This window comes from Carassius gibelio, chromosome B5, assembly GCF_023724105.1.
Source record: "Carassius gibelio isolate Cgi1373 ecotype wild population from Czech Republic chromosome B5, carGib1.2-hapl.c, whole genome shotgun sequence".
Lineage (NCBI taxonomy): Eukaryota > Metazoa > Chordata > Actinopteri > Cypriniformes > Cyprinidae > Carassius > Carassius gibelio.
The window spans coordinates 34,327,900-34,340,366 of NC_068400.1; the positions used below are offsets into that span (position 1 = coordinate 34,327,900).

Sequence of the window (12,467 nt, forward strand, 5' to 3'; positions counted from 1 at the left end):
AAACATACTACATAAATGATGAGGGAGGTGAGATGAGGGAGGAATAAGTGCTAAAAAACAAATCAAAGGTGGTTATCTGATCAGGATGTGAAGCCATAATTTCCTTGAAGTAGCATTGAGAAGATAGTGTATCAGTTGCTTAAGGGCATAATGAACTGAACTACTGAACAATATGCAAAACACACAGAAAGGCAGATATTCCATTTCATTAACATCAGCAATCACAATCAATGAATAAATAGTCTTTCCATCAATCTATAACTTTTAAGAAACTGCTCAGTGTATCTCAGCATGACGTTAGCCAATCAAAACTTCATTGTTTTATTTGTTAAAACATCACGGCAGTTTAAACAATGGCTTTGTTGGGGAAGAGGCCCTAAATGACAGTAACAGGAAGCCAACCCGATGATAAAACATTTTGAGACACTCATGAATAATTTGGGTAAAAGTCAGAGTTTATAAAAGATAGTAGTTGGTCAGGCCCAAAGTATATTTTATTACACACCACAAATCTGCCTATAAAGTACATGTTGTTGTGAAATAAAAATCAAATCGAACCCCTTCTACTATTTGCTGGAGTATTGTCTTTCTTAAGGACAGCAAGCCATGAACTCTGTTACACAGAGGTGTTCGCATTATAGCTCCACCAAATATGTAGGCTGTCACATGATGCATGAGAATATAAGTTGCTTTCTATTTTACTTACAAAAATAAGTTTGCATTCCTCTGCCTTCATTGAACAAGAGTTCCATAGATCTTTGTTGGCAATGATTGATCAGTACATATGTAAACCCTATTTAGGTTATCATATACAAATATTTATATAAAATTTGTACAACACAAATTGCAACATTTTCCCTGTTACAAGAGCAGTGATAAGTCCACATTGAATGAATCACAATTCAACAAATTGTGCAAAATAAGGAAAACGAAAACATTCATCAACATAACTTAAAGGCATTTGGCAATTTGGCGGGTGTTAATGTCAAAGATAAAGCTTATGTTCAGTATCAATAGCCATGAAAACAAAACTGCTATGACCACTTTTATTTGTACACGGCTAAAATCTCGGACAGATTCATGCTCCACTTCACAACCTGAATTTGTCTTTTAAAGTGCATGCAATAATACCAGCAACTCTGACAGAACTGATTCAATGTAATAAATCCACATCCTGATTAAACTAATGCCAATTAATTTAGGATACTGAACAATGAATACATTTTCTGTTTTTTTGTTCTTTTTGTTCTTTTTCTAAGTAAAAAGAAATAAAGCGTGGGTTCCACAATATGAAATCAATTAAATGCTCTTAATGTATTCACCATATTTTAAAATCAGACACTGCTTCAAAATCTGCTTCTGCGTAAAGTTTTCATCAACATTCTCTGTGATACATACAAAACAGCTAATAGCCACGGTGAAGACACAGGACACATTCTACTGTCGCAATGTCCTTTGATGAAGCCAAAGGCATTTCACACTTCATATCCACCTAACATGATGGCATCATACTTAACATATCAAAGTGCTTTCTTGTACTAAAATATCCTGAATTAACTAATTTAATACCAAAAGTGGGACAATGGCATGGAGAAAAGGTCAGTTTGTCTAGATATTTCTTCTGGGTTTATGAGCTCCGTGATGCATCACCAAGCTACTTTTGTGTCTGTGGCTGTTTAGTTTTTCATCTCTGAATCTCAGGGAAGTTCTCACAGCCCATGCGAGTTTTAAGATATTGATCCAGCATTGTCACTGTTTGGGTGATCTTGGAGAATCCGACAATCAGGGACAGTGCAGGCACAATGTGTCCAAGGACATCAGTATTGAACAGTCCCTTTGACCTCTGTTGGATCATCTGGCCTCATCATTGGGAAAGTCAAATGAGGCCAAGCTTCCGAATCCTAGCCGCGCGCTCTCCATATCAAACATCTCCAGTTCTCGCTCCTGACGCTCAAATAAATGCTTGATTTTTTCAGTTCGCTCTTTATGAAGTGAGGCCAGCTCTTCTTCAATCTGTGGGCAGGGGTGTTTGATTTATTAATTTAGTATGATTTATTAATTTGACCAGTTATGGGCAAACCTATCCGATGAATTACAGAGGTACATTTACTGAAAAAAAACTCACCTTCTGTTCCAAGTGAGCCCGGCGCAAGGACGCCTTCTGTTCCAACTTCTGCACCTCACGCTCGTGTTGGGCCTCCATCTGCGCCTTTGTTTTGTTCTGGTAGGCATCGAGGAGCTCCATCTCCTGATGCAGCTGCTGCCTTAAAGCCTGACATTCAGCCTCCTGCTCTTCATCTAAACGTAACTGAGAGAGTTTCATGTTGCAGTTATTATCTCAAACACTGGTGGGATTTATTGCATGGTTAATATTGTGAGCTCATTAAAAAAAAATGTTTCATTAACTAAAATAAAATGATAAAGGAAAAACTTGTTTTCTGCCATAGCACTATAATAACTAAAACGTAATAAATTAAACCTTAAAATGCTACAAAATTACTAAAACATTAAAATGTACATGTAAACAGAAAATATAGAAATAAAGTCCAATTTAAAATAACAGCAAAAACTGTAATAGTATATCTTATGTAGTATTGAGTAATGAGTCATCTTCCATAGTAGTCAGTCATGAATACAAACAATATTGCTGACATAACAATATAACATATGCAATATAAAACTTAACAATAAGATCAGTTTTCATTTGGAAAACTGGTCGTGCAAGTAGAATTTTTGGCTTGGTTTTGGAAATTAATTTCCCTCTATAGCCACTAGATGGAAACCTCACAAATGGTCTTGACAGGTAGCTGCTTTTTTAAATATTTCTCACTGATAAGAGAAATGTGAGAAAAGACCATCTGACTCTATATGAAAACAGTCTCTATTGTAACAGGTTCTCTCTATTTCTAAAAAAGCAGTGTAATTTTTTGTATGTGTACCAGGTAATTATCACATTATAGGGACCAAATATCCCCACAAGGATAGTAATATCTACTTGAGGTAGGTTTAGGTGTAAGGTAGAAAATACAGTTTGTACAGTATAAAAACCATTATGCCTATGCAATGTCTCCATAAAACATGGAAACACAATGTATGTTTGTGTGTGTGTGTGTGTGTGTGTGTGTGTGTGTGTGTGTGTGTGTGTGTGTGTGTGTGTGTGTGTGGGTAAACCCTAAATTAACTAATGAGTACCGTATGTTTCAACACATTTATCAGGTGAAGGGTCTAAGATTCAGGTTTATAACCTAAGATACAAGTACACAATGTGTGGTTTCACCATTAAAGGGTTGTTTTCTTCTGGTGACTGTGTACTTTACCGATTGAGAGGCCATCATCTCATTAATACTTTGCTCATATTGTTCTGCCAGCTGTGCGAGCTTGCGGGTCTGTTCCTCCTTCAGAGACTTCAGGATGGCTTTGTGGTCACTCTTCGGGGAGACCTCCAGCTGATGGTTCCTCAGAGCTTTGTACTGCTTGTTTTGCACCTTACAGGTATCTTGGAATTGCTTTTTGATCTGCATTTCCAATGTCTGTAACGAGAGGAGATTAATGCATCATACAAAGGCTAAATACAATTATACTTTTGGCTTTTCTATTGTTATTTCTCTTTCGTGACCATTTTCTTTCCTTTATATTTTTTGTTAGTTCTACCTGCATTACAATTTGTGCAGTTTACCTTAAGGTTCCTGGGCTGCTGTCGGCGTTCCAGTGCATGCTTCCTGTGTAGCTCCCTCTGGCGTCGACTGTTGTACTCCTCCTGGTTCTCCAACTCAGTTTGATGCTGGTGGCGCATCAGCTCAAAGCGTAGCCTTTGTAAGGTTTGTAGATGCCGCTGTTCCAGCTCTTGGGTGGACTCATCCTGCCTGATCATCAATGCATGCTCCATTTCTTTTTGCATCTTCTTCTTGTTAAGCTCCTTTAACATGAAGAGCAAATCATTTCTGATTAATATTTAAATAGTTTGTACAACACCAAGAAAAGGATAAGGTTTTTAAAACTAACTTTATGTCTTTGTTGTTGTTTTTTTGTAATTTTGAAAATTAATTTCAGACTTCAAAATATTATATACACACTACTGTACCTTTCAACAGTTTGGAGTCAGTAAGATTTTGAAAGAAATGAATACTTTTGTTCAGCAAGGATGTGTTAAATTACGTCAAAGTAACAGTACATACGTCACAAAAGATTTGTTTCAAATAAATGCTGTTCTGTTTAACTTTACGCTCATTTATGAATCCTGAGAAAATATTCCACAAAAACAAAGATCCACAAACATTTGAAGCAGCATCTCTTTTCAATATTGATAATAATTAGAAATATTACTTAAGCACTAAATGAGCATATATTAGAATGATTTCTGAAGGATCATGTGAAGGATCAAAATTCAGCCTCGCCACCACAGGAACAAATTTCATTTTAAATATATTAAAATAGAAAACTAGAACAATGACATGAATATAAATAAAATACACCCAAACTTTTGAACGGAAGTATATACTGAATGTATATTTTTCTTCAAACGATAACCTGTATATCAGTCAGATGTCCAAATGAAACCTCAAAATTCACAAGAACAAAACAATGTGCCTGAGACATTGTTTGTTGTGACTCATATTATTTCTTGCCTCCCGTATTTGCTCCTGTTCAAACTCGTGCTTTTTGATAAGGCTTCTTCTTTTTAGAGCACGGCAGCTCCTTTCGTAAACCAGTCTTTGCTGGTTCAACAGCTGGGCCTCCTCCTCAGCCTGGGAGCGCTGCATTGTTTCCTTATGCCGAGACAAGCGCTCCTGTTTCTCCTCTTTTGGTGTATCGGAGTCTTCATTCATTTCCTATTGTATGTAGAACAAATTAGATGATTTTTACTGCAAAAAAAATGAATATAGCCATTTATAGGTAATATGAAACAGTATTTTGTTATTAAGGGCCTTTTGACAAAGATGCCCTTACATAAAAAGGTGTTCTGGGTTTATACTGTGTTCTGTGAATTCATTGACTGTCCTGATCTCACCTCTTTCATTCTTTCTCTGCATAGTCTGTACTGCTTTTTCTGTGTGTCCAAGAAGGTGGTCAGTTCCTTCTTCTGCTGGACTAAGATCTGTTGCTGGATTCTTTTTTCTTCAGCTGCCGAGGATTTCATCTTTTGAGAGACAACAGAAATAACATCTGGTTTTGCAGCGTTTAACCACTTACAAATTAATCATCTTGGTCCAAAGGAGGATAAGTATCACAAAATTTCAGCTATGCATTAGTAAAGTAAAATTACTTTGTCATCACAGTGATTTGAGTCTTATCAGCCTAATGCTACATGTGAAAATTTTATTACAAATTTGTCAGAACTCCTGGTCTTAATGCTGTCTGAACCCATGGCTTGTTTAATATATATATATATCGACTTGCAGACAAAAATGTGACATCTTTTAAATTTTTTATGACCCTGCCCACAAAGTGTATGTAGGAGCACGCACCTCCTTGTCCAGTTGTGCAGCTTGCTTCTTGGCCAGCCGCTCTAATTCAATGTAGGTGTTATTGGCCTGGGTCTCCACATCCTTCTGCAGCCGGAGCTTGTGCTCATCCATCTCGGCCTTTAGCCTGTTCTCCAGGGCAATCAGCTGCTTCTGGTGCTGCCGCCGCATGCGCTTATACCCTGACATCTGCTCGCGCCGCACAACTTCCTGCTCATGCTCCTGGATCTGCTCACTGACCTGCAAACACACAGTGTGTTGGGGGGTCAAAGGTCAGGCAAGGCAAGCAAGAAAATTAAAGTTTATTTTCTCTTTTCATCTTTTTAAACCATGAGATGTAAGATCTTTAGGTAACTGTAAGTTAAAAGTTTACTTTAACCTTAAATTGACCATTTCTGTGAAGTGACTTTCTTGTCATGTCTCCAAAATTGTGATTTATTCAGAATTCCAAATGCACAAATATGTAACCCTACATAAATTATATTACCAATAAAAATGAGAGTATTATGTAGAGTAATTATGTATTTAATGATATCCATTGTTTGATATATTAGGCCTTTATGGTTTCTATATATTTTCAGTTTTTATAGTCTTTTAAAAATGTTGTTTTTTTAACTAACATGATGTTACAGAATGGATCATTAAAAAATCTCCATGTTTTTAAGAAATATCAATGTATAAAACTTTGACAAAAGGCACTAATGAATACATGAAAAATTATGCATAATGTGTTTCTCACTATCAAAATTTTAGGTTAATATTTATAGGCATGCATAAAGACAAGTAAACAATATATTGTGATCTCCCTGTTTGGTGTTTCACTATAATCATATTATGGTTATGACTGGTTCATTATACATGATCCTCAGCCTCATCCCTCAAATTACAAATATTCCATGTAGTTTGTCACTCAATACGAGATCATAAAATCTGCTTGCATATACAGATTTTCAAAAAGTAAATCAAATAGTAAAATCATTTCAAATTTTACATTTCAGCACATGTCAGCTACCAGATATTATGAAGCCTGCCTTACACGTTTCATTGAGCAAAACAGAGGAAATGTCAGGGTAGATCTCACAAATGGGGAAGACCTCGTTATTTTTTACCACAGGCATCTAATTTTGCCTTTTACTATTAGCATTTAGCTTCGTTTCATTTTATATTGAAGAAATGTATAATTTCATTGCTAATCAGCTTCATCTTGATGGGTTGAACACCCTGTGCCTGAGTTAAATATAATGGCTATAATAGTAGCTAGTACTGACTGAATCAAAATGCAAATATGAAACAAAATATGGTGTTTTAATGATGAACTCAAACTCTCTCTTTCTCTCTCGCTCTCTATACTGTACCTATATGTGTTCTTAGTTTGCATTCTACAAAGGATCTACATATGTAGAGAGAGAAAAAACGCTGTACATCATGTCCAGCTCCAGAAAATAGCTCCGAATACCAGCAAAATGAATATCTTTACTACAACGAAAATTTAGCGTAAAATAAGGCAGCGCTCCGGAGATAGAAAGACATGGGGGGGGGGGGGGTTGAAAAAGCGCTTATTAACAGGATGTGGTTGCCATGGCTACTGATGTAGGGTTGAGTGGATGACCATGGCAGGCCTGCATTTCTTATGCACAAACGGCGAGCAGAAGAGGAGAGATAGGCTGCCTACCAAAGATGCTGGTGTGATGATGGCAAAGCGTTGGCGGATGCTGCTGCTGCTGCTGCAACGATGGCGAGCCCGGCTCTTGTGAAAAGAAGAAGGCCGCAGCTCTGGCCTGATGTCCCTGTCTCCAGCCTCATCCCTCACGCAAGCATGCTTCTGCAGGGGGGAGGAAAAGACGAAGTGAGTGGGGGTGGGCGCTAACCGAGCGCCCTGCTGCTGCTGATGCTGAGGCTGAGGATGAGGATGATGCCGCTGCGTCTCCCTGCTGCCCGCATACAGCCTGCTGCTTCCAGCGCATCCTCTTCAGCCTTCATCGGTTACTGGCGTGTGTCGCTCACTGGCATCGCGATGGATGACGCTCGGTACGGCAAAAGCGGGAGTCCGGAGCCTCTCTTCAGACTAGCGGCTGCACTTCCTGAGAAGAAGGAGGAGGAGGAGGAGGAGGAGGAGGAAGCAAACAGATCCGGTGGGATAGAGTGAGTTACGCAATGCCCACCACGGGCAATCAGCGGGAAGAACGAGTGCGCGTCTTAAACTTTTAAAGGTTTCCAACGCTACGAGCTATAAAGTGCACTTGGTGATTTCTGTGCTAATTTAAAAAAGTTTTACGTGTAAAGAAGCAATAGTGCCTTTGAGTGATGCAGTCATTAGTATCTTTTAGGTCTTCTGGAAGCTAGGCTCTTTTACACACATAGGCTCTAATACTAAATATAATATAACCTCTAATTTATATTTAATTCATACATTTAATACTTTTTTCATTCATAGATTTATACTGTAAATTGCGGCCAACTATTTCAATTATTACACAATTAGAACGACCTTATCTTTTATGATTGCACTGTTAAACACACATATTGATAACATGACAACTATTGTTGTGTATTTGCAGTTCGTTCAAAAAATCAAGATTCCACTCATTGACTAGTAAGAGAGCTGTATGCTCCCTTGTTACAAATTATCATTATTCTTAACTCTGTTGCAACAAGGTCAGATTCTGCGTACTTTTTTGAGGTGAAAAGTCTAAATAGGTAATTATGAGAAATACTTGAAGAGGACTGGGGGATTTCCTAGGACTGTCAAGTAAAGCATTTCCTGTGTGGTTAAGAGGTTAAGAGAAATTATCTTTGATCTTTTTTGTCGCTAATAAAAAAGCAGACCTGTCTGCACTAATACTGCTGAATTTACACAGTCTCACTTCCAAAGAGTTGGCTAGAGTTGGTAAACATAAGAAGGGGGGTGCCTTGGAAGAAAGTGGCCCTATACAGTTCTGAAGACTGGGCTGCCACACCCACATCCAAACCCCAGGATGTTAAAACAACAATACCAGTACAGGGGAAAGTGACCACAGTCAGCATAAAAGGGCAAATCCAACACTTCCAACTTCTCCTCCTTCCCACGACACTTTACCTGTAATGTTTTTTTTTTTCGGTAAGAATTGTGGAAAGTACCAGGTACTGAACTACAATTACCTGTGTTTTGCTGAGAAGACACTGATTTCCCCTTTGACTTACCACATCAGTGTCCCACTTATGCAGGAACAACAGACTTCTTACCCAAGAAATTACATTTATTTGCCTAAGCATAAGAATATATTTTTACAGATGTGGCTGTGAGCTCAGCCTTTAATTGGGGGGCTATAGTAAATTTGTGCAAGTTCTAATTTTTTTTACTCTAGGGATTCCCTTGTAGGTCAGAGTCATAACGATTCAAAATAAAGCTTAGGTCAGTTAACATCAGATACATATTTTTGTCGACTTTAGTCATGCTGCATGCTTCAAAAATGCAATTTCATCACTCAAAAGTTAAATAAAAGTGCAGCAAATCAAAACACATCAAAGTCCTTGTCATCTTCCTTCCTTGTCTGAATTTAATAGGTGGCTGAAATGTCCAACTTTGTGCTTTTGCAACAAAAGATCGAAAGGTATCACTGAAAATCTAGTGTTGAGAAACTACCTTCCTTTTAATAGACCACTTCCTGTGGAACCAACAGGCATAAAGTTCAGAGCAAGGGTGGATGAGCACTGTGCTGGATGGTGGTTCCTTTTCTAATTTTTGTTGTTTTTGGCATTATTTTGACACATTTAGAGCAATGTTATTGACTAAACACGATAATAAACACAATGTAATGTCAGAAAAGACTGATCTCAAAATCCAAGGGTATTTGCATAAAAATGTTAATGAATAGAAGTAATCTGCTTGTTTAGTGTTATCGCAAATACATAGCATTGTGCAACATAAAATAAGATATGAGAGGTAAGAGTTAAATCTCATCACATTTATGTGTCTGACATTGAATGTAAATTAACTATGACAAATATACATGATTGCTCAACCTATCCAGACTCTGCATCACGTAAGGAGATACAGCTACACAATAACTGAGTGGTAACTAAAGTAGGAGGGAACATTACACATAGTACATGTGATAATGAAGACGCAAAAAGAAAAAAAAAATTCTGGGAACTCTTGTTGCCTCAGAAAGCTGGCTGCGTCATTTCCTTCCAATGACAAATGTGTGGTTTCAGTCTTTAAAAACTTTTCAGAGTTGTGATCATGACCAGTTTGAAACTTGGTCTGTGAACGGAGAATGAACTGTCATGTTAGGAACATGGTCTGCCTATCTCAGAGATCACAAGCAAAATTCAGTAAGTATTACATCCACACTGCACACATAACAATATGCTTACAGGCATGCTTAACAATGGTCAGACATGGAACATTGTTAATGCTGTGATTTTATTAAAAACCCAATACAATATACATTAACAAAATATGCATATTTGTTAAAGTATGTTGCATCTGATCGCTTTACATGAATACTGATTATATACATGTGTACTCATATGATGGAAATCTGGTCATTCTGACAGCAGTGAATGTGAAGCTAAAGATGTACTACTGCATGTGAAAGGATCACCATAAAAAAAGGAATATGTTTTGCTGAAAATGACTTTAATTGCATTTTTACTATTATTCAGGAATAATCATCCTTATCCTCATCTTGATTGCTGTTGAGTTAGTGCATCCAACAATGCCATGCAAGCATGAGAACTGCAGCCAAGTTCTTCACCGTAGTCTGAAGCTCACCAAGTCGATGGCCAAAAGGTCAGCAGAGATCTTAGAAACATATGTAAGTACTCTCTTTCTATATATTTAAAAAAAAAAAATTAAGTATAATTGTTAACCTTGCAAATGACGTTTACGTCAGCGGTCCTAAATCAGTTGTGATTGGTACAACACTGAAGAGATGCTCTGACAATGTGAGCCTAATATGGTCAACAGTTGCTTGGGTGGTTTCAACATACAGTGAGGTGATTCCTTCCATTGACAAAACTGGGCTATTTTGAGAGTGGGTGGGAATATGTGGGAACTGTAAATTTAGCTGTTTGACAGTATATACAGTACATGAATAGTCATCAAATGTGGAAATGAGTCTTTCAGATGAATAGGTAAATATAGGTTATGCAAAAGACAATCAAGACACTGATTTATTTGGTTGGACACTTGGTTTATTTTCAAGAATCAGTTTTTGTCTAAGCCTCTTAACCAGGCCTACTATGGGCCTCAAAATGACTATAAAAGATTTATCGTAAGACAAAACAACTAAAATCAAGATTGACTGATAAGAAACAGGGTTCTTATAGACTCTTGTCTCCTCTCAATCAGAAAACCAGTCAAGGAGATTCTGCGGACCTGATCTGTGATATGCAAATGGACAATGTTCCAGTATCAACCATTTCTGGCCAGACCATGTCAGAGCGCATCTTGAGTGTTTATACCCACCTGAAAGAGTTTCTTCCGCACATGAAGACAGTGATGGAGCAGCAGAAAGACTTAAATCCTCCAACAAACCTTGTGGTGGAGGGGCTTCACAGTATGATTACACATGTTCACCACATCGCTCTGAGGGTGAACTGTATCTTACAAATCCTGCAGCCAAATATACCCATTCCTGAGCCAGCTGAAAGGCCAACGGGAATTCCCCCCGCGCAAAATATTTTCCAGCAGAAAGCCTATGGATGCATTGTTCTATCTCGTCTTCAGGAGCTCCTTAGCCAAGCAGTTCAAGAACAGAAGTCTCTTAAGGGAAAATTGTGCAGAAAGAGGAACAAAGATCAGTTCTTGATGAACTGATGTTCTGTAGCATAAAACAATATTGACGTAATTTATTCATATTTATTTTTGTACATCTTAACTGTTGAAGAGATACCCAGAATATGTTTTGTTGAAATATTTATTGATATAATTTATTTTCATCCTAACTGCCATATCAATATACTGTATGTATGTAAGTTATTAAAAAAAAATCTTAAAAGGACAAGAGTGGATAATGTTATTTGGCTGTCATAGACTGTTGTGGTTCCTTGATTTATTTGACAGTAAAAATATTTCAATTTGATTTAGTTATAAAGCAACAGCCGGCATCAAAACTGTAAGCAGAATGACTACGTGTTGGGTTTTGACCTGCAAGAAAGAAGGCTCAGAACCACTTTAGTTACTCAGGATTTCCTAACAACACTCTATGATGTTATATATGTCGTCACTTGTAATTGTTTTGATTACAAAGAAATTTGCAGTGATTAAATGTGACGTCACATGTTAGCCATATTGGCTTTTGTGGTCAATACAAACGTCTATAGCATGATCTAAATAAACTAGTAAAATGTATATGTCTGAGACGTCGCCTTCAGTTGAGACCATTTTAGAAGATAGGAAGTGCAAGAGACTGATATCAGCCCTTAATGACGCATTCATTTCACCACATCAGAAAGGGGGAAAAACTGGCTAGCCGTCTACTCTGTCACAAGGTATGAATGTGTGTGTGTGTGAGTGTGTATGTGAATCTCAAACCATTCCCCTTATAATTAAAAGACTGTGCTCTATACATTTTGCGAATGATTTCTGTGAATGTCCTGAGTATGCATGTATATATATATATATATATATATATATATATATATATATATATAAATATTTTGATACTTATTTATTTGAACCCAGTAAGTACAGTATGTCATGATGTTAATTACTTTGCATTCCACCTTCAAAATAAACTAAACAAAAATAAAACTTCTGTTCTTGTTCTTATACTGTCTACAAATTTCGCAAAGTTGCACACATGGGCATTCAAAAGTGCTTCTTCCTTTCTTTCCATTTAGTATATTGCTGACACTTTAAATAACATCAAAATCATAGCACGATAGTAACATCATAGCACCATATCACACTAAACAACATGCAAAACTACATAACCAATAGAGACACATGGTATCAATAAATAATGATAAATGTATTGGCTGATTTATTAATTAGATGTTGTGAGTGGGTGATTTTAG

At 37.2% G+C, this 12,467-nt stretch overlaps 2 protein-coding genes across 2 annotated transcripts; one reads left to right on the top strand and one right to left on the bottom strand.

Annotated features, from left to right (window-relative positions):
- Nucleotides 1-476: 476 nt before the first annotated feature.
- Nucleotides 477-7,271, bottom strand: taok3b (TAO kinase 3b). Its single transcript, XM_052555906.1, has 8 exons — nt 7,135-7,271; nt 5,466-5,702; nt 5,009-5,137; nt 4,626-4,829; nt 3,677-3,916; nt 3,318-3,530; nt 2,126-2,308; nt 477-2,013 (listed from the first exon to the last, which is right to left on the bottom strand). Exons 2-8 carry the CDS (start codon nt 5,649-5,651, stop codon nt 1,852-1,854), a joined length of 1,317 nt encoding a protein of 438 aa, XP_052411866.1. The 5' UTR covers nt 5,652-5,702; nt 7,135-7,271; the 3' UTR covers nt 477-1,851.
- Nucleotides 7,272-7,426: 155 nt separating this feature from the next.
- m17 (IL-6 subfamily cytokine M17) lies at nt 7,427-12,193 on the top strand. Its single transcript, XM_052555913.1, has 3 exons — nt 7,427-9,776; nt 10,110-10,261; nt 10,798-12,193. The coding sequence occupies exons 1-3, from the start codon at nt 9,719-9,721 to the stop codon at nt 11,263-11,265; spliced, it is 678 nt and encodes a 225-aa protein (XP_052411873.1). The 5' UTR covers nt 7,427-9,718; the 3' UTR covers nt 11,266-12,193.
- Nucleotides 12,194-12,467: the final 274 nt, after the last annotated feature.

Excerpts from the sequence above, each read along its gene's own strand:
- taok3b (XM_052555906.1), bottom strand. The coding sequence starts at position 5,651 with ATGTCAGGGTATAAGCGCATGCGGCGGCAGCACCAGAAGCAGCTGATT. Across the intron at positions 5,138-5,465 it reads CTGCACAACTGGACAAGGAG|ATGAAATCCTCGGCAGCTGA; the intron begins GTGCGTGCTCCT and ends GTCTCTCAAAAG. Across the intron at positions 2,014-2,125 it reads GGGCTCACTTGGAACAGAAG|ATTGAAGAAGAGCTGGCCTC; the intron begins GTGAGTTTTTTT and ends CCCTGCCCACAG.
- m17 (XM_052555913.1), top strand. The coding sequence starts at position 9,719 with ATGAACTGTCATGTTAGGAACATGGTCTGCCTATCTCAGAGATCACAA. Across the intron at positions 9,777-10,109 it reads GAGATCACAAGCAAAATTCA|GAATAATCATCCTTATCCTC; the intron begins GTAAGTATTACA and ends ACTATTATTCAG. Across the intron at positions 10,262-10,797 it reads CAGAGATCTTAGAAACATAT|AAAACCAGTCAAGGAGATTC; the intron begins GTAAGTACTCTC and ends CCTCTCAATCAG.